At 43.8% G+C, this 25,649-nt stretch overlaps 1 protein-coding gene across 1 annotated transcript; it reads right to left on the bottom strand.

Annotated features, from left to right (window-relative positions):
• Positions 1-4,742: 4,742 nt before the first annotated feature.
• Positions 4,743-25,649, bottom strand: suclg1 (succinate-CoA ligase GDP/ADP-forming subunit alph). Its single transcript, XM_024398434.2, has 9 exons — positions 25,549-25,649; positions 22,719-22,819; positions 20,895-21,011; positions 20,523-20,735; positions 19,775-19,832; positions 18,493-18,576; positions 15,108-15,259; positions 7,965-8,153; positions 4,743-5,233 (listed from the first exon to the last, which is right to left on the bottom strand). Exons 1-9 carry the CDS (start codon positions 25,580-25,582, stop codon positions 5,207-5,209), a joined length of 975 nt encoding a protein of 324 aa, XP_024254202.2. The 5' UTR covers positions 25,583-25,649; the 3' UTR covers positions 4,743-5,206.

Raw genomic sequence — 25,649 nt, 5'->3', positions numbered from 1 at the left:
CTATGTACAGCTGCAGTGATCGGTTAGCTGCTCAGATAGCAGATGTTTAAAGTTGGTGAGGCAGATAAAAGTCTCCAACTTCAACAATTTTTGCAATTCTTTCCAGTCACAGGCAGCAGAGAACTGGAAGGAAAGGCGGCCAAAGAGGTGTTGGCTTTAGGGATGATCAGTGAGATACACCTGCTGGAGCACGTGCTACGGGTGGGTGTTGCCATCGTGACCAGTGAACTGAGATAAGGCGGAGCTTTACCTAGCATGGACTTGTAGATGACCTGGAGTCAGTGGGTCTGGCGACGAATATGTAGCGAGTGCCAGCCGACTAGAGCATACAGGTCGCAGTGGTGGGTGGTATAAGGTGCTTTAGTAAATGCTGTTGAGAAATGCTTGTTGCATTACCGCCCCCAACTGCCCCCAACTGAACTCAAGTATAGATCCATTACACTTTGATACAAAATGGGAAAGGGGAAGCAGGAAAAAAAAAAATATAGGTAACAAGTTCAAACAGGTGCCATTAATAAAGGTAACGAGTGGAGGACAGAGGAGCCTCTTAAAGAAGAAGTTACAGGTCTGTGAGAGCCAGAAATCTTGCTTGTTTGTAGGTGACCAAATACTTATTTTCCACCATAATTTGCGAATAAAATCCTACAATGTGATATTCTGGATTTGTTTTTCTCATTTTGTCTGTCATAGTTGAAGTGTACCTATGATAAAAATTACAGGCCTCTCATCTTTTTAAGTGGGAGAACTTGCACAATTGGTGGCTGACTAAATACTTTCTTGCCCCACTGTATATCCTAACATGACTTTGTCAGGTAAATACTCAATCAAAGCTCAAACCAACAGACTGAGTCACCTCTGTTTCACTGGGTCTGCGTCGCACCAAACTCCTGGTGTTTGTTACGCCCACCATCTTCAACTGCTCCACCTCCACACATAATGCTACCCCAGAAATCACTTCTTTCAATGGTGCCCTGTGCCGAACCACAAAGCAAGATACATATCTTTCCCCAAGTTGGGTCGCACAGAGCGCCTGCACCTTCTGATCTGAACAAACATCACAAGTCCACTTCTCCTCTTCTACACCTGCATTGCTTGCTGTTAGGGGTTTTAGGCTGGGTTTCTATACATCACTTTGAGATATCAGCTGATGTAAGGAGAGCTGTATAAATACATCTGATTTGATCTCCACTCAACCTGAAACCACCCATGGATCAGCCAAAATGCCTGGTTCCACCCTCTTCAAAAGTCTTACTCCCACATGACCAAATGTATCTTTATCATAGACATGTCCATCAATGCAAGGCTAGGGCTCCGAGCTATTCACAACACCTTTTCCCCCTTTCCATTTCACCCCTCCAGAACTCATACTGGTCTCCGGCTCACTCTGTTTGAACTTGACACCAATCTTCCTCAACATACAGTCTCCCTTGTTATTGCTTACTTCAAGAGATTCAAACCCATCCTTTTCAACCCCCTCTCTCTTCCCTCCAATGCTCTTCCCTTAACCAATTACCCGACTGCTTCTGAAAATATTCAACTTTTCCAAACCAAAATGTATTTTTATCCTCCCAGAAAGACATGCTTAAGCCCTGTACTACCTCCACTTCAAATTCAGTCAGCCAATCTACCTCGGTGCCCGGTCAAGACCAGTCTGACATGCATTTCTTATTCGGCGGAGTTTAACAGTGGTTGGCATCCAATATGTTACATTACCACCCCAAACTAGAGTATAAATCTATTACACTTTGTTATACAAAATGGGAAAATTCAAATAAATATGTATTTTTATGACCATACCAACTAACTACTCTCCTTAAAAACCCAATACCTCATCCACAACTTGAACCCTATCCGCTCCTGCACCATGCCATCGGCCTGGGAGGACGGACCACCACTCAACACACCCTGTAACACTTCTGAAGTCAAACCTCATAACTTCTCTGCAGCTGCCACCATGACATCCATTTTCTGTGATTTCCATTCCATTTCTATAGTACAGTTGATAACCATTTCTAAGAAGCCAACCTTACTGAAGCATATATCATGCGTTGGCCATGTAGTATCTGTGATCTACATCGGTTTATATTAGTTACTATGCTGTTACTAAGCAGTAATGTTTTACGGCAGTGTTATATTACTACACCTAATAGGAAATGCACATGCGCACCATTGGGCCGGGGGCTGTAGAGCACGAGAGGTTGACTAAACGAAACTAACTGTACTCCCGTCTCCTGCCTGGTCATTTCTCCACAACACAAATATTACAGGCCTATCCCTCTGTGCTGTCACAGATCTACTACTCACAGGTGTCCTCTCAGGATCCCTCACCCATGACCCATCCTCCTCCACTTTCTTCACTGCCTCAACAAATAAAACCTGCACTACTTTGACCACTTCAACCTGCCTCTCTCACAGGCCTACTCACAGGTGTCCTCTCAGGATCCCTCACTTCCAATCCCCCAGCAACATGAGCACCCCTACAGTTGACAACTTTATCCACAGAAACTACACAATCATGCCCTCCTGCACACTTCCCACAACTTGGAATCTCCCTCCTACACACTGCTGCGACATGACCATAAACGTTGCACCTGAAACAGAGCAATGGATTTGGCACAAAAGCTAACAGGATAACTGATATATACTAACATGACCTTGTCAGGTAAAGACGGACTCAAAAAGGACTGACAGTGACTGTTTCACCACCGGATCTGCGTCGCACCAAACAGCAGGTATCACAAACACCAGGAATCTTCAACTGCTCCAGCTCCACACTTAGAGCTAGGGCTCTAACCACTCGGGCGGCAGGGTAGCCTAGTGGTTAGAGCATTGGGCTAGTAGCCAAAAGGTTGTAAGTTCAAATCCCCAAGCTGACAAGGTACAAACACATCTGTCGTTCTGCCCCTGAACAAGGTAGTTAACCCACTGTTAGTTTAAAAAAAACTCCTTACAATTGTACACCTGTCATAAGAGCAAAGCAAGAAACAGATCTTGACAAATTACGTGACACCTTGTGCCCACTCCCTCTGGTCAGAAGAAACACAAACAAATATCACAAGTCCACTACATGTCACTGATTCAACAGCACCCAACTCCTTTCTCACCCACCCTGAAACCACAAATGGATCCACAAAAAGGCAAGGATCCACTTTCTCCAAAAATATCACTCCTACTGGACCAGATTCTTCTAAATGCCCATTGAGTTCCGAGCTCCTCACTTAACTCACACTCCTTCACCTCCAGAACCTGTTCTTGCTCACTGTCTGCACTCAACATCCCAACTCCATGTTGATCACCTTTCTCAAATTGAAATCCAACCTCTGCTTTCCTAATTATTTTCTTCCTTCCCCATTCCTCAGAAATCCACCTTTCTGCGTGTCTGTCCCAACACTCCTTTTCTCCAGACTTCACTTGCAGCCCAGTGGCATCCCAATGCAACTCCCATCTCATAATCATCCTGCCCACCTCCGAAAAGTGTCTCCTCTAGGAGCCAAGATTTTGAGAGCATCTTCCCTACAGTCCTCTCCATTCGCTTTCCTTCTCATGTGCCTGCAAAGCATGCACTGGGTTTGGGCTGAATTGGCCACAGATGGAAGCCAATCAAGTTGTAGTGACATCTTAAGTATGATCACATTTTGTTGCACCTGAGCTCAATTTGAAGTGGCATAGCAAAGGGGTGTGAATACTTATGTAAATGAGATTTCTGTATTTCATTTTCAATACATTTGCTAAAGTTTCTAAAAACATGTTTTCACTTTGTCATTATGGGATATTGTATGTTGATGGGTGGGAAAAAAGATTTAATCCATTTTGAATTCAGGCTGAAACACAAAATGTAGAATAAGTCAAGGGGTATGAATACTTTCTGAAGGTTACTGTACGCTCTACTAGTCTGGACAAGGTACACAATTCATTAATTGAATGTCGCCTACAAGTGGGCCAATTGACTGAGGCTGTGATGATCAAAATGCAATGCCTGATTCACACAATACTACTATGGTGAATTCTTACCCAGGCTGATCTACAAATAATGAGTAGTTATGATGCAAGGGGATTTGTAGGCACCTGCACTGTCAAAAAAGCCCATAAACCCCATTGATTGGTCTTTTGACTAAATGTAAAATCTCAAAAGATCTGATATGATTGGTCAAAAAACTAATTAGTTGGGGGAGGGGGTAATCAGAATTGGGCTGCTTCTGTAAACACAGCCTAAACACAGCAGTTGTGAATTGAGAAGGAATTAACATTGTCATCTGGTATACAGTTTCAACATTTGTCATTATGTAATGAAGCAATGCAATTATACTTTAGGACCAAGAAAAGCCCTCCTACACACTTTCCCTTTCCAATGAGGCAAAGAGAATAAGTGTGCAAATGCAAATCCTGTATTAGGTGACATGTGAGCTCTATTATAGCACCTGAAATCCCTGGATTGTATATACACTGCCTCCTAATTGGCCTCACCAGGGAGTGACACTGTATGATGTGGGAGTGCGATTGGATGAATTCAGTTCAGTGGAGACCTTTTCAAATTGGAACAAAAGAAAAACATCTTCCAAATATAGTTTAGTATTACATACCATTTCCAAACAGACATGGTATGTAAATGCTTTGACACTGTAAAGCTTAGCAGAAGCATCCATACCTCATAAAACCAATAACACGTTCACACGGTCATGCCAACCTGTGTGCGCGCGCAAAAGAGCGAGAGACCAGCATAAAAATGAACCCACAACCAAAACTGTGTTTGACAAATATTTTCTTATTCGGGTGTATAGCCAGTGGGAACAGACGTTTTAATGGAATACTTGGTTACAGTAGGAGAGTAGTAGAAAGACAGACACCAGACCACCTCAGTTACCATGGCGTCCCAAAATAGTCAAACTAAGATACACATCAAAAGCTACCATAACGGATGGCAATAACTGTCCTCTAAAGGACACTTTTACTTAAGTCTATGACAAGCATGTTATCATGTTTTGAAAAAGACACCATCAAGACATACTGATATAATTACTCTCGTGTAAATGTATGAATTCATAGCTGAAATTAAAAATACTGCGTAGTGAGAGTGCATATGGTAGTTTCAACTGAACTGCAGGAGAGGGCGGGTCTGCAAGTTGTAGGACGCTGGAGGGCAGTGCGACCTCAAAATCAGGGTGCTCGGCTTCGTTAGGGGAGATGGGGGGGTGTTGCCTCTCGCCGTTTACAACATCTTCCTCTTCTCAAACTCCTGTGGAGAGAGGGACAGAACAGAGGGGGGAAAGAGAGATTATTTATTTATGTGGATTCACAGTTTGTTTACATCTGGAAGCTACAGGGGGTGGGGGATGATGGGTGCTAGTAGTCCCCAAAAACACACTTTCCTTTCTTCCCGGGGGTTGGGGGGGGAAGGAATGTCTTCGTCACAAATGGCACCCCCATTCCCTACATAGTGCACTACTTTTGACCAGAGCCCGATGGGTGCCATTTGGGATGTAGACAATATATTTATCTCATCGGGGATTAATGAAGAGTTTATAAGTACAAATAAATTCAGAATTGTTATTTCAGATGCAAAGATAAATACCTTACACACCGAATAAGGCGCTATGCAAGGCTCATATACAGGGTGGAATAGTCCAAACACAGAACACATGTATATTCACACCAAAGCATCAAGATCCATAGGCATGTGACATGACAGCGAAAGAAATATGTGAAAGCATATAACCAAAAGGATAAAGGAGAACATCACACATGGGATGTCACCATTTACATACACCATTTCCTAAATATCAGCAGAGGAAGGGCGATAGAACAAATACTTCCCTTCCTCCTAGAATTTCCAATTTCACAGGGGAAAAAGCTTATTTTATGCAAATGTCATTTATCAGGTCTGCAACAACAGATGCATGTTGCTGCCCATTGGAAAAGGCCTTACTCTTAAAATACCTGGATGTCTACTGCCACCAAGTGGTTGAACAGATCTACTTCGGCTCAACACTCAACTTTGACACAGTGCTAGAGCAACTTGGCGGGGGTGTGCATGTGTCATCTGTAATGTAATGCTCAGGAGTGTTAAGGGATGGGTTAAGTGGATCTGTACGCGCTGATCAAGGTCAGGCCCTTGACTTTGAGAAAGAGGGGAGAGAGAGAGAGAGGAGAAAGCGCATGGGGTTGAGCGGGGCTGTATTAGGGCTTCATGGTGGCCCCGAGGCATCAGGCACTCTCTGATGGATGAAAGGAGGCAAAGGATGGAAAAAGGGTCCACTCAGAGAGTGTTCTGTCTGCTACTGCACGGCAAGTGGTACTGATGCACCAAGTCTGGTCCCGACAGGACCCTGATCAGCTCCTAACCCCAAGCCACTGCTAAATAGTTTACTATTTAATAGCTACTCAAACGTACGCTTGACTCGTCACATACGCTGCTACTGCTTATTACCTGTCCTGTTGCCTAGTCATCCGTACCTATATGTACAGATCTGCCTCAATTACCTCGTACCCCTGCACATCGACTCGGGACCCCATGTATATAGCCAAGTTATCATTACCCATTGTGGATTTATTCCTCATGTCATTATTTTTCTGTTTTACTTTTCTATTTTTTTGATGCATTGTTGGGAAGGGCCTGTAAAGTAAGCATTTCAATGTTGGTCTACACCAGTTTTTTTTTTTTACAAAACGTGACATTAAATGAGATTTGAAGAGGGCGAGAGAGCGAGCGAGAGATGCAAGAAGGATCGTCCTTGTGTGTGACAAATAGTCAGGAGGGGAGAGTGTCAAAGGTGCTCAAGACAGAAAGAAGGGGAGAGGCGGAGCAAGATGAGAGATGAGGGCAGGATGAAGGAGAGGAGAGAGGGAGGGATGAAGAGTGCTGGTGTGCGACAGGGACATTTTGTCAAGAAGGGAGGCCATGAGAAAGAGTGAAAAATGGAGAGAGCAGCACACATGGGTGAATGGAGGTTTATGTGGGCTTGACAGAGTGCGTAGAATGCTAGGTGAGTGGAGTTTGTACTTTTGGATCTATTCTATCGGTGACAAGCAAGCTTAATCTAGCGCAGTTACAGTATTTGAAAGAAAACAAATACTTGAATCTAGGTGTGGACACAAGGGGAGCTTCACTGACCAAGCAAAAACACTAAAGGGTTGGGCATTGTACTGTACTGAGAGCTGAGCATGTTATACCAAACCAAACTACCCCCCACGGGCACTACTTTCTTTGTTTGCTCTGGTGTGTCGTGTGTATTATTACGCCGATTACAGCAGCCGCCAATGAGATTAACAGAGACGTATGAACACAATGGGCTGGGAAATTAACAGGCCGGGAAAGAGTTTTTCATCATTATGCGCAATGATTATGAATTAAACCAAAACAGTGCTACCACCGCACAAATCCATATCTGTGTGTTCGGGTTTGCCACACTGTGCTCGCTCGTAATGAAAGAATAAGATGATGAATGGGTGTAATACACACTTTAACTTTTTATACGTCTTGTTAAAACTGCCGTCCTCCGGTGATAAATTGAAATAAACAGGCAGCAGCAGCGGAGCTAAATTGCCCGCCCCGGCATCAACAGCCATGGTTATTCATTTCCCCCTTTCACCTCGCTGTTGCCTTTTGTTTATTACGTATTCAAAAAAGTTAAATCCCAAGTCCCATAACCTTGCTTGTTAACGAACCCAAACACTGAAAACATCAACAGACTCAAGTAGAAAAAAACTCAAAACGTACTCAACCAACAGTAAACTCTGTTTAGTTCATAGTTTTTAGTATATTTGAGGGAAGAGGCAGAGTTGGGATGTGGGACTAAAGTAACCCTTTTGCCATCCTCCCCCAGCTGCGATGCGAGAACGGTACGGTCCGTCGCACCACTGAATGACAAATGTTCTCTCTCTACTGGTCTCACCCATAGAGTTGGCTAGAGGGCTCTTGAACCATGGAAAAGAGAGATGAGCTCTTTAATACATATCTCTAGTCTCACCTTGAACATGGTGCTGCCCAGCTGGGCAGGGGACATGCTGACCACAACGCCCGCCTGCTGTAGGGCGGCAATCTTCTCTTTGGCTCCGCCCTTGCCCCCTGCGATGATGGCACCGGCGTGACCCATCCTACGGCCCGGCGGGGCAGTGAGCCCGGCGATGAAAGACACCACAGGCTTGGCATTCGCTCCCTGGGGGGGGGAGAGAGCCCCAGTCACTCTTGTATTCTCAGACAAATAACAGAATAGACGCTGCAAAACAGACAAAATGTCTTCCTTTTAACAGCCCCTCTTAAATAGGCATTCTTAGAAGCCATCTTACATTATTATTAAAACAGAAGGTAGTGTACAGTAAATGTTTCATTCACATTCATGTCAATACGATATTACATGCTCTGTCCAGATGTGTGTGAAAGAGTCAATAAGACCATTTAAATTGCATGGGTGTGAGCGTGGATGGGCACACATACACCCTCCACACACACACCCCTCCCTGCCATTTCATATGATCTCATTCTTGCAGAAGCAGGTAATTAGTCACACGGACACTGATTAGCTCTGGCCCCGTCCGCTCAGCTCGTCCTGATGGATGGCTAAATTCAACATTCGAGATAATCTTCCAGTGCTGGCGGGAGGGGAGAGAGAGCTAATATTTCACACTAGGAATAACATCATACTGGGGATGAAAGACGTAAGGGTGGTGCTTGTTCATTAGGGCACGCGAAGGAAAACATTTTGAAATGGGTAGCGAAAAATGAGCGTTTCCCATTAGACCAGGTACTGTCGTAACTACCCATTTCGGTAATTTTTTTGCCAAATGAACACAATCCAGGCCTCTCTTCAGACGCTCTTTCTTGGGTACTTGCCTTGTGATAAGGCTCTCCCTCCATCTTTCTCTTGCGCTCCCTTTCTCTCCCTCATTCCGTATCCTTCAGGGGCGTTAACACGGCGTGTCAAACAAACTGGCCGACAAGCCAGGGAAGGTGGGCCTCCTGCCTATGGCTTGACTTCACTTCTACCATTTCAACACAGGCGTTCCAAATGGAACGCTCCTGAAACTGGCAGGTAGGTACAGCAAGACGACTCCTATTCATTTCAACACGCTTGAAGACACTGGATAATTGTTTAAGCAGAGCAGCCAATCCGCTCGTCTCTCAGCCAAGAAAATCAATTTTTAAAAGTTTAAAAAATTTTTTTATTTTTTTTAAACTTGGCTAACAACGTACAGTATTAACAAGAGATGGCTCTGAAAGCAAATGTTCACTGAACGGGGGAATATGACTGCAATCAAGGGGAAAAAAGGTGCCGAGAGGATTCTAATTATTAGAGGTGAATGTTTCCTCTTGTAAGGTGGCCCAACATTTTTCCCTTTAAAATGGGTGAGATCGAGGGTGGCCATGCCGTCCTGCAGGCTTTTGTTCCACACCTGAATCTACTACTCAGCTGCTTTTCAGGACCTTGACGAGCTGAAGCAGGGCTGGAGCAAAAGCCTGAACATTCAGTAGCTCTCCAGGTGGAGGGATGGCCACCCCAGTTTCAGAATCTCTATTCACAATGCCTGTCCCTGTTCATACAATCTTATTCATTATGATCAACAAGTCAAAACTGATCCTGGATTCATCAATGCAAGCCCAATGCCGTTCCTCTAGCTAGGCCCTCAAGACTCCAGTTCCGGCACTCGCTTGTCCCGTCCTAATGAATTCACAACTTTGACAAAATGAACCATCCCCGTGTGTATCAACACTTAAATCTACCTAAACATGTTAGGCTGTAATTAGTCAATTAATGTTTGTCTTCCCTCAGAGAAGAAATCGGTGCATAACAAGAGAAGCTGAATTAGCATTTGAATGTTCCCACCGCCTTTGTCCTCCATTGTTAACCGGGGAGATGCATTACTTTAGTAATGGAACGAGAGAGAAGAGGAGGAGAAGGTTGTTTCCCCACCTCTTCTTCAGTTCGTTCCCCCACAGGAGGGGTGGAGCAGGAGGCAGGGGTTGTTTCGAAAGGGGGAAGCCTTGCTGTATTCTCGAGGGTAGAGCCTCAATCTTGTCAGATTAAGACAAACAGACAATTACAAAATTTACGAGGCCCCCTGTTCACACACTAGATGTGAATGAGTCTGCTGCCCCACCTCTTTCTCAAATCACTCCCCTGCCCTCCTAGACAACAATTGGAGTGTTAGTGAATTACAAGGGCTTGACGTCATGCGTAAAGCACCTAGGAGAGAGAGAGAATGCAAGAGCAGGGGCTAAGAGTCAGAGGATAAAATGAAAAAGGATTAAAGGATACGTTTAGTGTTCACGGAGGGTTAGCTGCCAAATACTCTACACCTGTCTCATTGGAAAGCAAGGGCCCAACGGTGTTCGGTCTTAGTTAGCCGTTTAATTTGACAAATGCATGGAGACTGAATAATACTAGGTGGGATTTAGAAGTCTCAAAAAGAAAAAAAGAGAATGAGACCTTCTGTAAAGGTGACTTACACAGAATAAAAAAAAATAAAAAATGCAACATGCAACAATTCCACATTTTTTTACAGTTACATAAGGAAATCAGTCAACTGAAATAAATAAATTAAGCCAAAATCTATTTCACATGACAGAATACAGATCTGCATCGGTTGGTCACAGATACCTTCTGCCTCATACAGTGTGACACCTCTCCTTCTCAGAGTTGATCAGGCTGTTGATTGTGGCTTGAATGTTGTCCCACTCCTCTTCAATGGCTGTGCGAAGTTGCTGGATATTGGCAGAAACTGGAACACACTGTCGTACACGTCGAGCCAGAGCATCCCAAACAAGCTCAATGGGTGACATGTCTGGCGAGTATGCAGGCCATGGAAGAACAGAGACATTTTCAGCTTCCAGGAATTGTGTACAGATCCTCGCGACATGACCATAAATAAATGCAATTGTGTTGGTTACCCGTAGTTTATGCCTGCTCATACCAAAACCCCACGAGGCACTCTGTTCACAACGTTGACATCAGCAAACCGCTTTGCCCACACGACATCATCTTCCCGGTACAGTTGAAAACGGGATTCATCAGTGAAGAGCACTTCTCCAGTAGTTTGTGCAGAAATTTTTGGGTTGTGCAAACCCAGTTTCATCAACTGTCCAGGTGGCTGATCTCAGACGATTCCACAGGTGAAGAAGCCAGATGTGGAGGTCCTGGACAGGCGTGGTTAAACGTGGTCTGCTGGTTGGACATACTGCCAAATTCTCTAAAATGACGTTGGAGGCGGCTTGTGGCAGAGAAATGAACATTCAGTTCTCTGGCAACAGCTCTGTTGGGCATTTCTGTAGTCAAAACTTGAGACGTCTGCCTCCCGGGCTTTGTCGCAGACGGCCGAGAACAGAAAACGGCGCACAATTGGCCCAGCGTTGTCCGGGTTAGGGGAGGGTTTGGCCAGCCGGGGTGTCCTATCGCGCTCTAGCGACTCCTGTGGCGGGCCGGGCGCATGCACGCTAACACTGTCACCAGTTGTACGGCGTTTCCTCCAACACATTGGTGCGGCTGGCTTCCGGGTTAAGCGAGCAGTGTGTCAAGAAGCAGTGCGGGGTTGTGTTTTGGCGGACAACATGGCTCTCGACCTTTGCAACAATGGAACAAGACTAACTACCAATTGGATACCACATAATGGGGAGAAAAAGTGTTAAAGAAAAATCATAAGAAAACTTGAGCCATCTGAGGCATTGTGTTGTGTGACACCTGCACATTTTAGAGTGGCCTTTTGTCCCCGGCACAAGGTGCACCTGTGTAATGATCATGCTGTTTAATCAGATTCTTGATATGCCACACCTGTTAGATGGATGGATTATCCTGGCAAAGGAGAAACAATCACCAACAGGGATGTAAATAAATGTGCAATTATTATTATTATTTTTTCAGTTCATGAAACCAACACTTTACAAGTTGCCTTTATATTTTTGTTCAGTATATTAAAACAGACAGGTTGGAAAGCAGCCCACAGTTAGAGGAATAGTTTTAATATGTAGGCCATGCAATGACCTCTAAAGTGTGTACTAATTTTAGCTCTGCGAAATGAAAAACATCAGTGCACCTTTTGCGTGCATAGATCTCCCTTTTAAAGCTCCTCTTTAGTAAATTAGTTGATTGTCTATTTTTAATCCATCCCATTCCTTGTATTGGGCACATTGTGTCAAGTGTTACACTTTTAATAAAGACTGATTCGACAATTTGATCTCCATCCCCTAAACTTCAATCGTGTACAAGTGCTCACCAAATGGCTGATCGCGATCTTCAAGACATTTCTAGTCGATCACCAAAAATGTCTGTAGAAAGGCCAATGAATGATAAAGGCTTGCTTTTTTTTTTTGCGCTGTTGGCGGAAGATACACTTGATTCAGAAGCCCTGCGCATCAGGTAGGCAAAGTGATCCCATTTTGAACCATTTAATTTGTCTCAAAACATCGTGCCTACAGCTTTCACAACCCCGGCCACAGCAAAGTTTGATACTAGCCTACGTGAGATTTCATAACTTTTAAAAGAATGAACAGAGGGAGACTTCAACACCATTACAAAACGATAATGATAATGTATTTGACCTACTACACAAACCTCATTCCTACAGAACTGTTTTTATTAGGTTAACGTAAGTTAAGTAATGTTTTTTTTATTTTTTATCTGAGAAGTAGATCTCTGCCTTCTTTTTGACTGGGAAAATGATCTTGACTTGAGTCTTTACCCAGCACAACCAAACCTCTGCCAACCGTAAAGAATATTTATGGACAAATTACTTAAAACATGCAGGTAAAATGTTGTACAACTTATGAGAATTTACTAGATGTAATAACGTGTTTTCATAAGGCTTAAGTAACATTATCTTATGTCTATGTATCAAAATGTCAACTGACTCAAAATCAATTTAAGACCAAGAGCTCCGCTGTCTGCCCTGTCTTCCGTAATGGAATCGATACGAGGACGTCGTTAACAGTGGCGACGTCTCAAATGCACCCTAGTCCCTAAATAATGCACTACTTTTGACCAGAGTCCTATGAGCCCTGGTCAAAAGTAGTGCACTATACAGAGAATAGGGTGACATTTGGGATGCACCCAGGGGACATCTAATACATCTCTTCCAGGAAGATAAAGTTCAATTCATGTAATGTTGCCTGACCGTTCATTGATCATGTCCTCTGCGTATTTCACACCAAACCCTCATTTGTAATCTGTCCAGTGTGATGAAATTCATTAAGGAGCCGTCCCAAATGACACCCTACTCCCTACCACACTACTTTTGCCCATGGTCCGGGCTTTGGTTGAAAGTAGTGCACTATATAGGAAATAGGGTGCCATTTGGATGCACAGCCTAGGATGATGTGTCTGCTGTAACTAATAGATTGACTGACGGGTTTGAAGGTTTTTCATCTGTGCAGAAAGAGATCATTTTGAAATGTCAATCTATACTGGTAAGGGCATACCAATGTGATATTGTATTCTACTATTCATCAGTCCCAAATGGCACCCTATTCCCTAGTGTAATTGTATTGTACTTTTCATGTATGATTCCCTTAAGTGTCTGAAAATATGCCGAGCTGATCTTATGACGAATTAGAGTAAAATAAATGTATTTGTGTGCATGTTGTAGATTCAAAAATTCAATACTGACAATAGTATTTGTGTTAGAGAGTATTCAGATTTTCATACCGTATTACTGGAAGTGCACACAGGGAGCTCTATTTCTAAATAAATACATTTTGTATTTATTTTTGAAGCACAACCTATTTTTTTTTTTAGGCAATATGGATCTTGCCATCTAGCCACTTAGCTAGCAAACCAAATGCATAGATGGAGCCCTGAGCTGGATATCATTTACTTGGCAAATACATGGTTAACTTAGTTATAACTTGCAGTTTTCTGAAAAACCTGGGGAATTTTGGGAAAGCTACTGACATTTTGCAACCCTAGAACAGAAAATGTCTGATGCATGGAATTGTTCAATGAGAATCTAAAGAGAGGAACGTCAATTTAGGGCTGGCTTTGCATTCAGTGTTTTCATTTCTCAACGTTGACAGAACAGCAGCCCAGATGAAACAATTTCAGGCTTTGGTTAAACTGCTGCCTCTGTGTAGAGCGTTGAACACCAATCGACTATCTGAGAACTACCCGCGGCTTACACGCTCAAATTGGATGAGCCGGTTTGTACATGAGGAAGGGAGAGAGGCAGCGTCCCAACTGGCACTGTAATCCCCATGTAGTGCACTACTTTTGACCTGGGCCTAAAGGGATCTGGTCAAAAGAAGAACACTATTTAGAAAATAGGGTGCCATTTTGGCCTTAGCCAAAGAGTTGTTCTCCCGACACAGAGGGTGGTGAGAGAGAGATTTGCATGCATTAGGGCAGCAGAAAGCACATCAAATTCATATTTATCTGCCGAACACCTGACACAGACAAACCGCATAGTGTGTGCACACATACACGTCACAAAAATCTCCTTGCTCAATCAAAATTCTGTGTCTTGACAAATCTAGAGGGCAACACACACACTTGGCAATAACTGTCGCTGAAAGGCACTTAACCACTTTTCAAGCCTTGCATAATTCACCAGCCATGCTCCAATCGTCAGTCTCTCCCACACCTGCCTGCCTGGAAAGTGTCAATCAAAGGTGTGTGCCGTATTCTGCACCATGAACCCTAACCCTCTCCCTCACTGGAAGTACATGCACTCTAGCTCACACCCTCAGCCTATCCAGAACCCAAGGTCCATTAGCAGGTGGAAATACACACAAACAGTGTCTTACTTTACTTGAGGACTTTTGAGAACCAACAATTGTTTCCTATTGAAAATCCTATTTTCCCTAACACTAATTCTAACCTTAAAATAGCCTTTTTACAAGTGAGGACCGGCAAAATGCCTCACTTCTCTGAATTTTAGTTAGTTTACCATTCTTGTGAGGACTTCTGGTACTCAGAAGTATAGTAGAAATGCGTCCACTCGCAAACAGGTTTTGGAACTGGGGGCTCTGGGTGTGCCCTCCTGAGGGCAGAATCAAAGCGATGAAAGGGAGTACCTGACAGAACCACTCATCTTTCCAAAAGGGTCTGGATGATTCACGAAAGCACTGGTGGACCATTGACAAAGTGTTAACAGTCTGGTAGGATGTTAATGTGTGTCTCTCCCCTTACAGAGTTGTGCTGTTTGAGGTAATCGGCAGCATTCTCCTCGGCGTTGCCGCCGATCTCGCCGATCAGGATGATGCCGTCAGTCTTGGGGTCCTGCAGGAACACCTCCAGGCAGTCGATGAAATTTGTCCCATTGAAGGGGTCCCCACCGATGCCTGAACAAAAACCACACAAACCATTAGAACAGTTACGCTGCTTATATCCATAAGATGGATGTCAGATGTGACCGTAGGCATAGAGTACAATGTACTTGTCATTTTTCTTTTTGATTTAATATGTCACTAGGAAAGTGTTATGTACGCATTAAAAATAACTACACTGAGTGTACAAAACATTAGGAGCGCTTTCCTAATATTGAGTTGCACTCTTTTTCGCCCTCAGAACAGCCTCAATTCGTCAGGGCATGGACTCTAGGTGTCGAAAGCATTCCACAGTGATGCTGGTCTATGTTGACTCCAATGCTTCCCACAGTTGTGTCAAGTTGGCTGGATGTCCTTTGGGTGGTGGGCCATTCTTGATACACACGGGAAACTGTTGAGCATGAACAACCCAGCAGTGTTGCAGTTCTTGACACAAACCAGAGCGCCTTGTACTTACTATCATACCCCGTTCAAAAGGCACTTAAATATTTTGTCTTGCCAATTCACCCTCAAGTCTCTATTGTCTCAAGGCTTAAAAATCCTTCTTTAACCTGTCTCCTCCCCTTCATTTATACTGGTTGAAGTGGATTTAACAAGGAGCATTCAACAAGGGATCACAGCTTTCACCTGGTCAGTCTCGTGGAAAGAGCAGGCGTTCCTAATGTTTTGTAAACTTAGTGTACAGTGTCTTCAGAAAGTATTCAGACCCCTTGACTTTTTCCAAATTTTGTTACATTAGACTTATTCTAAAATGGATAGAGAAAATAAATCCTCAGCCATCTACACACAATACCCAATAATGGCAAAGCGAAACCAAGTTTTTCGAAATGTATTTGAAATAAAAATGTTTTAATACCCAATTAAAATTAAACACTGTCAATTCCTAAGAATTTGTAAGACTCTTATTAGCATAAAATGGACAGAGACCAGTCTCAAAATCAATCAGCAGTGTATATTCTCGAGAGTACTGAACATGATACAGTTTACCACAGGTTATAAACCGAAAATTACAGCATTAGTTTTGGAACTGACCCGTCTCTTCTTCACCCTGGTACAAAGGCTGTGTAGTTCTCAAATCTTCCCACATCGTCTCTCCCTACTTAGATAATTTACGACCGAGCCAAGGTCTGCCTGTGTAGATAAGTATTCTAGCCAGTCTGACTATAAGTTAATTCATTTCTACCAAGGAACAGACAGTCATTGTTCTATTTCTTGATTGTAATTACACACATTATATTCAGTACTAGGATAAAAAGAAAATTCATACATCTATACAGTAACATAATGGTATTCTGATTTGTCAGTCCTGATTGAAATGTATACATAATTAGTCATTATTGATAAAAAATCCCTTAACACTTATTTACATAACTATTCATACCCTTTGCTATGAGACTCGAAATTGAGCTCAGGTGCATCCTGATTTCATTGATCATCCTTGAGATGCTTTGACAACTTGATACGAGTCTACTTGTGGTAAATTCAATTGTTGGACATGATTTGGAAAGACACACACTTGTCTATATAAGGTCCCACAGTTGACAGTGCATGTCAGAGCAAAAAACAAGCCATGAGGTTGAAGGAATTGTCTGTAGACCTCCGAGAAAGGATTGAGTCGAGGCACAGATCTGGGGATGGGTACCAACATTTTTTGCAGCATTGAAGGTCCCCAAAAACACAGGGGCCTCCAGCATTCTTAAATGGAAGAAGTTTGGAACCACCAAGACTCTTCCTCGAGCTGGCCGCCCAGCCAAACTGAGCAATCAGGGGAGAAGGGCTTTGGTCAGGGAGATGACCAAGAACCCAATGGCCACTCTGATAGAGCTCCAGAGTCATTTGTGGAGATGAGAGAACCTTCCAGAAGGACAACCATCTCTGCAACAGTCTACTAATCCAGGCCTTTATGTTTGTGGCCAGATGGAAGCAGCAACTCAGCAAAACGCACATGACATCCTGCTTGGAGTCTGCCAAAAGGCACCTAGACTCTCAAACCATGAGAAACAAGATTCTCTGGTCTGATGAAACCAAGATTGAACCCTTTGGCCTGAATGCCAAGCGTCATATCTGGAGGAAACCTGGCACCATCCCTATGGTGAAGCATGGTGGTGGCAGCATCATGCTGTGGGGATGTTTTTCAGTGGCAGGGACTGGGAGACTAGTCAGGATCGAGAGAAAGCGCAAAGTACAGAGAAATCTTTGATGAAAACCTGCTGCAGAGCGCTCAGCACCTCAGACTGGGGCGAAGGTTCACCTTCCAACAGGACAACGACCCTAAGCACACAGCCAAGACAACGCAGGAGTGGCTTTGGGATAAGTCGTTGAACGTCCTTAAGTGGCCCAGCCAGAGCCCGGACTTGAACCCGATCAAACATCTTGGGAGAGACCTGAGAATAACTGTGCAGCAATGCTCCCCATCCAACCTGACAGAGCTTGAGAGGATCTGCAGAGAAGAATGGGAGAAACTCCCCAAATACAGGTGTCCCCAAGCTTGTAGCGTCATACCCAAGAAGACTCAATACTGTATTCGCTGCCAAAGAAGCTGTAACAAAGTACTGAGTAAAGTGTCTGAATTCTTATGTAAATGTGATATCAGTTTATATATATATATATATACACACACACTTGTCTATATAAGGTCCCACAGTTGACAGTGCATGTCAGAGCAAAAAACAAGCCATGAGGTTGAAGGAATTGTCTGTAGAGCTCCGAGAAAGGATTGAGTCGAGGCACAGATCTGGGGAGGGGTACCAACATTTTTTGCCATGAGAGAAGTTTTTATCTGCGGGACTACAAGAAGGTCTGCTAGTTGTTAATGACATTATGGGTTAAGGTGTATAGATTGATGAGGGGGAAAAAATGATTTAATCAATTTTAGAATAAGACTGTGGTAACAAAAAGTCAAGGGTTCTGAATTCTGTCAGAAGGTGCTGTATTTTGTCTATACCAGGGGTGGACAACTAGCAGACCTTCTTGTAGTCCCGCAGATAAAAACTTCTCTCATGGCAAAGTGTAGAATTGCATTAAATTACTCTAAAACTTAAGAATATTCTCTCTGCTGAAATTTTCCTTTGGGCTCTCAAAAGGCTAGGGCCGGCTTTGACTGCATGGGTGGGTACGCAGACCCGCGAGCCACTGAGGCCCCTCATTATCAGTTCAGATGTGTTAGTGGCTCCCGCCCCATCAAAGTTGTATATCGATGGTTTATAAATTTGCAGTATCTTTATATCATAACGTTTAGTCCCACGTACCGATGCAGAGAGACTGTCCCAGGCCAACTTGTGTAGTCTGGTGCACAGCTTCGTATGTGAGAGTTCCCGACCTTGAGACAATGCCTGAAAGATAAGGAGAGAATGAGGACAAGTTCCAATTCTCTTAACAAGCATCCTTCCCTTTTCCCCTTCTTGAGCGGTAAGGAGGAAGAATGCATTTAAGTATGGGAAAGGACCTGTATTTATACTGTATGGGTGCGGCCCAAATTGCATTCCTACTTAAGACACTCCCTCTCTCCAATACTTAGTTTATGCCCAACAGGAAGAAGGTAACCAGATACTAAACCATGATTAATCCCTTAAGGGGAACTGACCTCACCCCTCACCTCCTGACCTCAACCCCTCCTTCACCTAATCCACAGATATCCATCTGTCTTCCCTATATCAACACGTCGCTCTCCTCTCCTCCATCAAACACATGTCAAAGCCTTCTGGCTTTCTACAGAGAACCCTTAACTTCTGACATAAAGCCCAGTCTCTCCCACTCTTTCTATTCAAGGCTTCTTCTCTATCATCTATTTAAAATCTCAATGTTCAAAATGTCAAACCCAACACTATACAGTGCAATACGTTTGACTGGAGCCCCATAGACTATAGTGAATAGGGTGCCATTAGGGACGCACACTGTATGCCTTTGCAACGAGCAGCAAGTGGTCGAGGATGTCAGTGCAGCGATGCAGCTCCCCAGCAGTCACTCCATCACTACACCAGTGCAGGCTGGTGGGAGGAGCTAGAGGAGGATGGGTTCATTGTAATGACTGGAATGGAATAAAAAGAAACAGAGTCAAACATGTGGTTTCCATATGTTTGATGTGTTTGACAGCATTCCATTAATTCCATTCCAGACGTTACAATGAGCCAGTCCTTCTATAGCTCCTCCCACCAGCCTCCAATGCACCTGGAGAAACATTTGCTATGGCTGCGTCTGATGCCTAGTGCCTACAGCACTGACATCTTCTCAAACTGTCTGCCGGGAGACAGTGAAGAAAATAAACCGCTTGTTCGCTCACCGAGCAACTAGCGTGGATAGCCACATGGGTCCTTTCTCCTTCTCTGACTCATTCTCCCGATTCAACTACACACATGTCATTTTGGAGACTGAAGCATGTATCGTGGGATCTCTAACCTACTGTTAACTTTCCATAAGAAACAGAACAAGCCGTTGGTCTGTCAGCATTATGACACTGCTGCCAAGTAAAAGCGGATTTTATTCAATAAATCACTGAGATGAATGCAAGTGAGTTAGGCAAAAATATCTCACCAATCCTTCCTTTCTTGTGAATGTGGCCCGGCATGATCCCGATTTTGCATTCTCCCGGCTGCAAAATAGGAAAACACAAAGTTGATACCAAAAGTGTGTGTGTGTTCTAGCCTCTTACGCTGATCATTCTAGAGCAGTTGCTGCCGATGAGGCGCGTAGTGCCCTGGCGCAGCAGCTTGTGTGTGTATATATATGTGTTCTTACATTAATAACTCCGGGGCAGTTGCTGCCGATGAGGCGCGTAGTGCCCTGGCGCAGCAGCTTGTGTGTGTATATATATATGTGTTCTTACATTAATAACTCCGGGGCAGTTGGGGCCGATGAGGCGCGTAGTGCCCTGGCGCAGCAGCTTGTGTGTGTGTATATATATATATGTGTTCTTACATTAATAACTCCGGGGCAGTTGCTGCCGATGAGGCGCGTAGTGCCCTGGCGCAGCAACTTGTGTGTGTGTATATATATATGTTATTATATATAATAATATATATATATATATATATATATATATATATATAGTATATATATATATAGCATATATGTGTGTGTATATATATATATGTGTTCTTACATTAATAACTCCGGGGCAGTTGCTGCCGATGAGGCGCGTAGTGCCCTGGCGCAGCAACTTGTGTGTGTGTATATATATATGTGTTCTTACATTAATAACTCCGGGGCAGTTGGGGCCGATCAGGCGGGTGGTGCTCTGGCGCAGCAGCTTGTGTGTGTGTGTATATATATGTGTACTTACATTAATAACTCCGGGGCAGTTGGGGCCGATCAGGCGGGTGGTGCTCTGGCGCAGCAGCTTGTGTTTGACCTTAACCATGTCCTGCTGGGGGATGCCCTCTGTGATGCACACCACCAGGGGCATGCCGGCGTCAATGGCCTCAATGATGGCGGCACCCGCGAACGGAGGGGGCACGTAGATCACTGTGGCCTCTGCCCCGGTGCCCTCTCTCGCCTGTAGGTGCGGACAGAGGGACATGGTGAATTTAGGGCTTGCTATTCATCAATGTATGCATTTAATTAACCATTTCTTAACCAGGCAAGTCAGTTGAGGACCAGGTCTCGCTTAGGGCTGAATTAGACCAGAGACAAGAAATAGCGGAACACATTTAACCTCCTTGACAGAGTTGAAGACGGGCACGCCGAGGTGTGTCCTCCCCCCCTTGCCGGGGGATACGCCACCGACTAGCCGGGAGCCATAGTCGATTGCCTGCTGGCTGTGAAACGTCCCCTAGAGATGGAGAGAAGGAGGAAGAATCAGAGAGAATCAACTAGTCCCAATCCACCCAGTCGTTTCTCACTTGACCTTAGCCCACTTCAATGTTTGATTGCAGATCTGTAAGATGGAAGCAATATCGTGGAGTTCCTTCAGTTCAAAGGATTAGGGCCAAGGGGATGGGAGGCAGCGGCTGACTGTGATAGATGGAGCGGGGAGTTGTCCAGGTCACTTGCGGCACCAATCGCAAACCTTGAGATATCATTAAAGCCAGGTATAAGGGAATGAGGAGAACAGGCCTGCCATCCACCATTAATCAACGGGGCAGAATGGTGCCCAGTGCCCACTGAGGGAGGGGGCACGGGAATCAAGCTGACATGGATGGGCACACGGACACTGCCAGCATATTAAGACTAGGTACAACAGCAGGTAAATCAAGGACTATGTGAATGGTGGTCAGAGAGGAGATTTGGTAAATGATATTCAGGTATTAGACTTTGTCTAAATTGTCACTTAGTCATGCATTTAGGTCAATGGGAAACTAAATAAAAATTCTACTTAAATGTAAGTTAGGATTCGCCTGTAAGTGAAAGGGGCTTAGGTTGGCATCACATACAATCAGTTTAAATCCAACTCAGGCACACTAAACGACCATAATCAATGGCCTTGTCTCTGTATTTCAAGAGGTCATCAATAAAAAAGCATTTTTTCTTTTTAAATCACTCACAGTCCCAACTTTACTTTTTCAGGGACACAGAGTCCAATAATGTGTCGTAATATTATTAATATTCAACCTGCCAAGTTCCATCAGCCTTCTCAGTTAATAATTACAGAGGCTGTCTAGAAACGCTATAGATAAGTGGCTACGAGGGCCAACTACGACACGTCCAAACCAATGACCCTAATGTTAAAACTATAATTACCAGCAGTAAAGAGAAAGGAAAGACTGAGCCAGCACTTTTTTTCCCCCTCGCAATGCAGATATCTTTACATTTCAATACTTCTTCCCTCCGCCAGTCCTTCCTCTGTTCATTTATAATGCAACGTCTGCTCACTTTGCTCTTTTCTCCGGTGGTGGCGGTCCTAGCGATCATCCACTAATGAGCGGACAATGAATTTGAAGTATGGTTTGCTTATCAAGCCACGGAGGAAAGTCAGTGCGCAGCAGCAGCGACACTTGAGTCATTGCTCAGCCCTTTCTAATTAGCATGAGTATTCATTAGAAGAACTATATTTAATAACCCTATATTAAGTTGATGAAGAGTTGTTGGAGGGGGGTATTAACCTAGAGGAGAGAGTTGTTTGCTTGTTGGACAATGATGCCGATACTCTTCTTTTGACTGGGCCTACCATCCTCACCTAAGACGATATTGGGGAACGAGATTATGCTGTCATCTATCTGGGGATAAAGTGCTCAGTTGCAGATAAACTAGCTACTGTAGGTAGATTGTCAACTATGTCTGTTGACTGTGAAACACAACCCTGATTGGGTTATTGTGTTTCACTGTCAATAGATAACCCAATCAGGGTTGTGTTCATTCGGCACCAAACGGATGAAAGCAGATAGACAGAGGGACTACCTGGACTTGTTCAATAGGAAATGCAAATTTTCAATAATTTCAGTTGCAAAAGTTAAGATTTCCTTTGAGTGCCGTAATGAACACAACCCAGTTGAATGCAGACAGCAGCCGGTGTCGGCCAGGTATTGTGTAGCCGACATACCTGCTTCCCTGTGAAGCCTTGGCAAATGACTTTGGTGTCTTTATCAATGTAGAGGTTCTTTCTTGAAGCAGTATAACAGCTCCTTACTCCATTTTGCTGCACTGCAAACAGAGACAGAAGGAGGTGACATTTCACACACACAGGTGACATTTCCAAAAAACTCTATTGTCATGATGGAAAGGGGAGAAGGATTGCCATCTAGGAGACAGTCCAGTGTTGTTGCCTGAGCTGTTGTCACATGTGCCTCCGATTACTTTAAATCAAACAGACCTGATAGGCCCAGAGCCTATGTTCCAAAACTTACAGTAGAACTGTCAGCAGTAAAACACACATACATTATCCAAGCATAGTGGTCTATATAGCGTGTTTTTGCTGCCCATTGTGCCTTTTCTCTCATAATTGATATTGAAAGGCAGGGAAAGGGGGATACCTCGTCAGTTGTACAACTGAACGCATTTAACTGAAATGTGTCTTCCACATTTAACCCAACCCCTCTGAATCAGAGGTGGGGGACTGCCTTAATCGACAACCTACTGTTCCCCAGGTGTGGATATCTGCCTTGCTCAGGGGCAGGAAGACAGATTTTTACCTTGTCAGCTCGGGAATTTGATCCAGCAACCTTTTGGTTACTGGCCCAATGCTCCTACCCGCCAAAATAAGCCTATGAATGGCATTAGTCTGTGCAGTTCTGTATGACAGTCATGGTGAGATTATTATTTCACTAAAGGCAAGTTATAAATAAGGGAAATGAAACAAATGACCATGAATGTGTATGGTAATCTACAGACATTTGTGAGACTCAGAAGTGGAAGTGGAAATTCTGCTATTTGGCCATGAAGGCTTGCTTAAACAGAGGGCAACATCATGGTTGCATGTAACGTTCGTTTGCTAGCTAACGGTTAACACTTCATGTTGTTGTTTGTTCTCCATTTGTGTTGAGCATTGAACTAAACTGAGGCAGAAAATCCATTTAAAAAAACATTGATAGGATCTGATAGGCTACTGATTGATAAGGTTATTTTCAGGCTTCTGCTCAGGGGCTGCTGGTCCACAGAATTAGCCAAGAACCCTATGAACTTTTGACCTATGCTATTTCTATGAGCTGATCAATGTGTAGCTAGCAGATAATAACAGGTTTATGTGATACTACTAATGTGATACTACGTTAGCCGTTACAGGATAGGTGCTGTTTGGCGTAGCACAGAATTTGAAACCAACCTTAACGAACCATCTTCGTTCTCGATTCGGCCAAACGTATCGCCAATTAAGGATGGTCGAAAATGATCTGTGCTATGCCAAACATGAACTTACTTATCCGCTAACGGTTAATGGAGCAAATGAAATGCTAAAAACAATTGAGTAAAGAGAAGAGACGGAATGGATGGGTGACTTAAGTCGTTTCATACCAACCAACCAGTGTTGGAGTAGTGAACTACATGTACTTCAACTTGCAGTATCTTGGTGGTAACGTTAGCTGAACTAAATTCAAATATAGGCAACGTTAGTTGTCATCAGTTAATTTTGTTCCCATGTGTAGCTAACTACTAAAACGTCAGTACTTTTTTAGCAAAGAGAAAAGTAAATGGGTTAAGTAGTCAATCATTTCCTTTATTTTTCGGCATCACTGCATCAGACCTGCCTAATTCTCACTTTAAACAGCTTTGTGTTTAATATGCTAATGTAACGGATGTAAAATAGCTAGCTAGTTAGCGGTGGTGCGCGCTAAATAACGATTCAATCGGTGACGTCACTTGCTCTGAGACCTTGAAGTAGTGGTTCCCCGGCAAGGGCCGTGGCTTTTGTGGAGCGATGGGTAACGATGCTTTGTGGGTGACTGTTGTTGATGTGTGCAGAGGGTCCCTGGTTCGAGCCCGGGTATGGGCGAGGGACGGTTTAAAGTTATACTGTTACATTGATGCTGTTGACCCGGATCACTGGTTGCTGCGGAAAAGGAGGTCAAGTGTAACGGATGTGAAATAGCTAGCAATTAGCGGTGGTGCGCGCTAAACAGCGTTTCGATCGGTGACGTCACTTGCGCTGAGACCTTGGAGTAGTGGTTCCCCTTGCTCTGCAAGGGCCGCGGCTTTAGTGGAGCGATGAGTAACGATGCTTCGTGGGTGACTGTTGTTATGTGCAGAGGGTTCCTGGACGGTCTAAAGTTATACTGTTACACTAAATCACACATTCTGTTAACATATCTATTATATATGTACAGGTGCAGTGATATGTGAGCTGGTGCTTGAAGCTAGTGATGGAAATAGGAGTCTCTATTTAAGTAAACCATTTCTTAAATTTAAGGTATACTAAAGCTGTTTTTTCAGAGTAAAATAATTGGTAGCTTGGTTAACTCTTCAGAGTACTAGTAGCTTCCCCCAACACTGCAACCAACAGCCTGTAGCTACTTCCATATAAAGAGATGTAAATCACAAATGGAAAGCTTTACTAGCTGGTTGCAGCATACAATACAATGGGGGAGTAACGTTAACGTTAGGTGGCATTAGCTTACCAAGCTACCAAAACAACTACATGACAGTTACAGTATAACTAACTACATGTCCTAATCTCGTTTATAGAATTGACATGCTAAATATAAAGCCTAAAGGACAAGCACGGTCAAAGTTCAGTAGTTCGGACTGTGGCCTGGAAATTGATGCGCTATCAGCATGCTAAAAGAGTTAGCCAGTATAGATGTACGAGGGCTGAGTGCCATGGCTACCCTGTGAGCAAGAACCAACAAATCCCGTGCAAAACGTGCTCCGTGAAGCACTTAATTTACCAGAAACTAAACATTGAATACTTTTAAGGAGAACACATATGTTGTTCTACTTACAGAGCAGCCGGGCAAACAATCTACTATGCGACATCTCCGGTCATTCACCAATGACACCGGAGGCTAGGGACCTAAACGTAGAAGGCAAAGGGCTGACTATA

The sequence above is a fragment of the Oncorhynchus tshawytscha genome, linkage group LG34, assembly GCF_018296145.1.
Source record: "Oncorhynchus tshawytscha isolate Ot180627B linkage group LG34, Otsh_v2.0, whole genome shotgun sequence".
NCBI classification, from domain to species: domain Eukaryota; kingdom Metazoa; phylum Chordata; class Actinopteri; order Salmoniformes; family Salmonidae; genus Oncorhynchus; species Oncorhynchus tshawytscha.
Note: the sequence above shows the minus strand (reverse complement) of the source record. Positions and strands in the feature narration are given on the sequence as shown.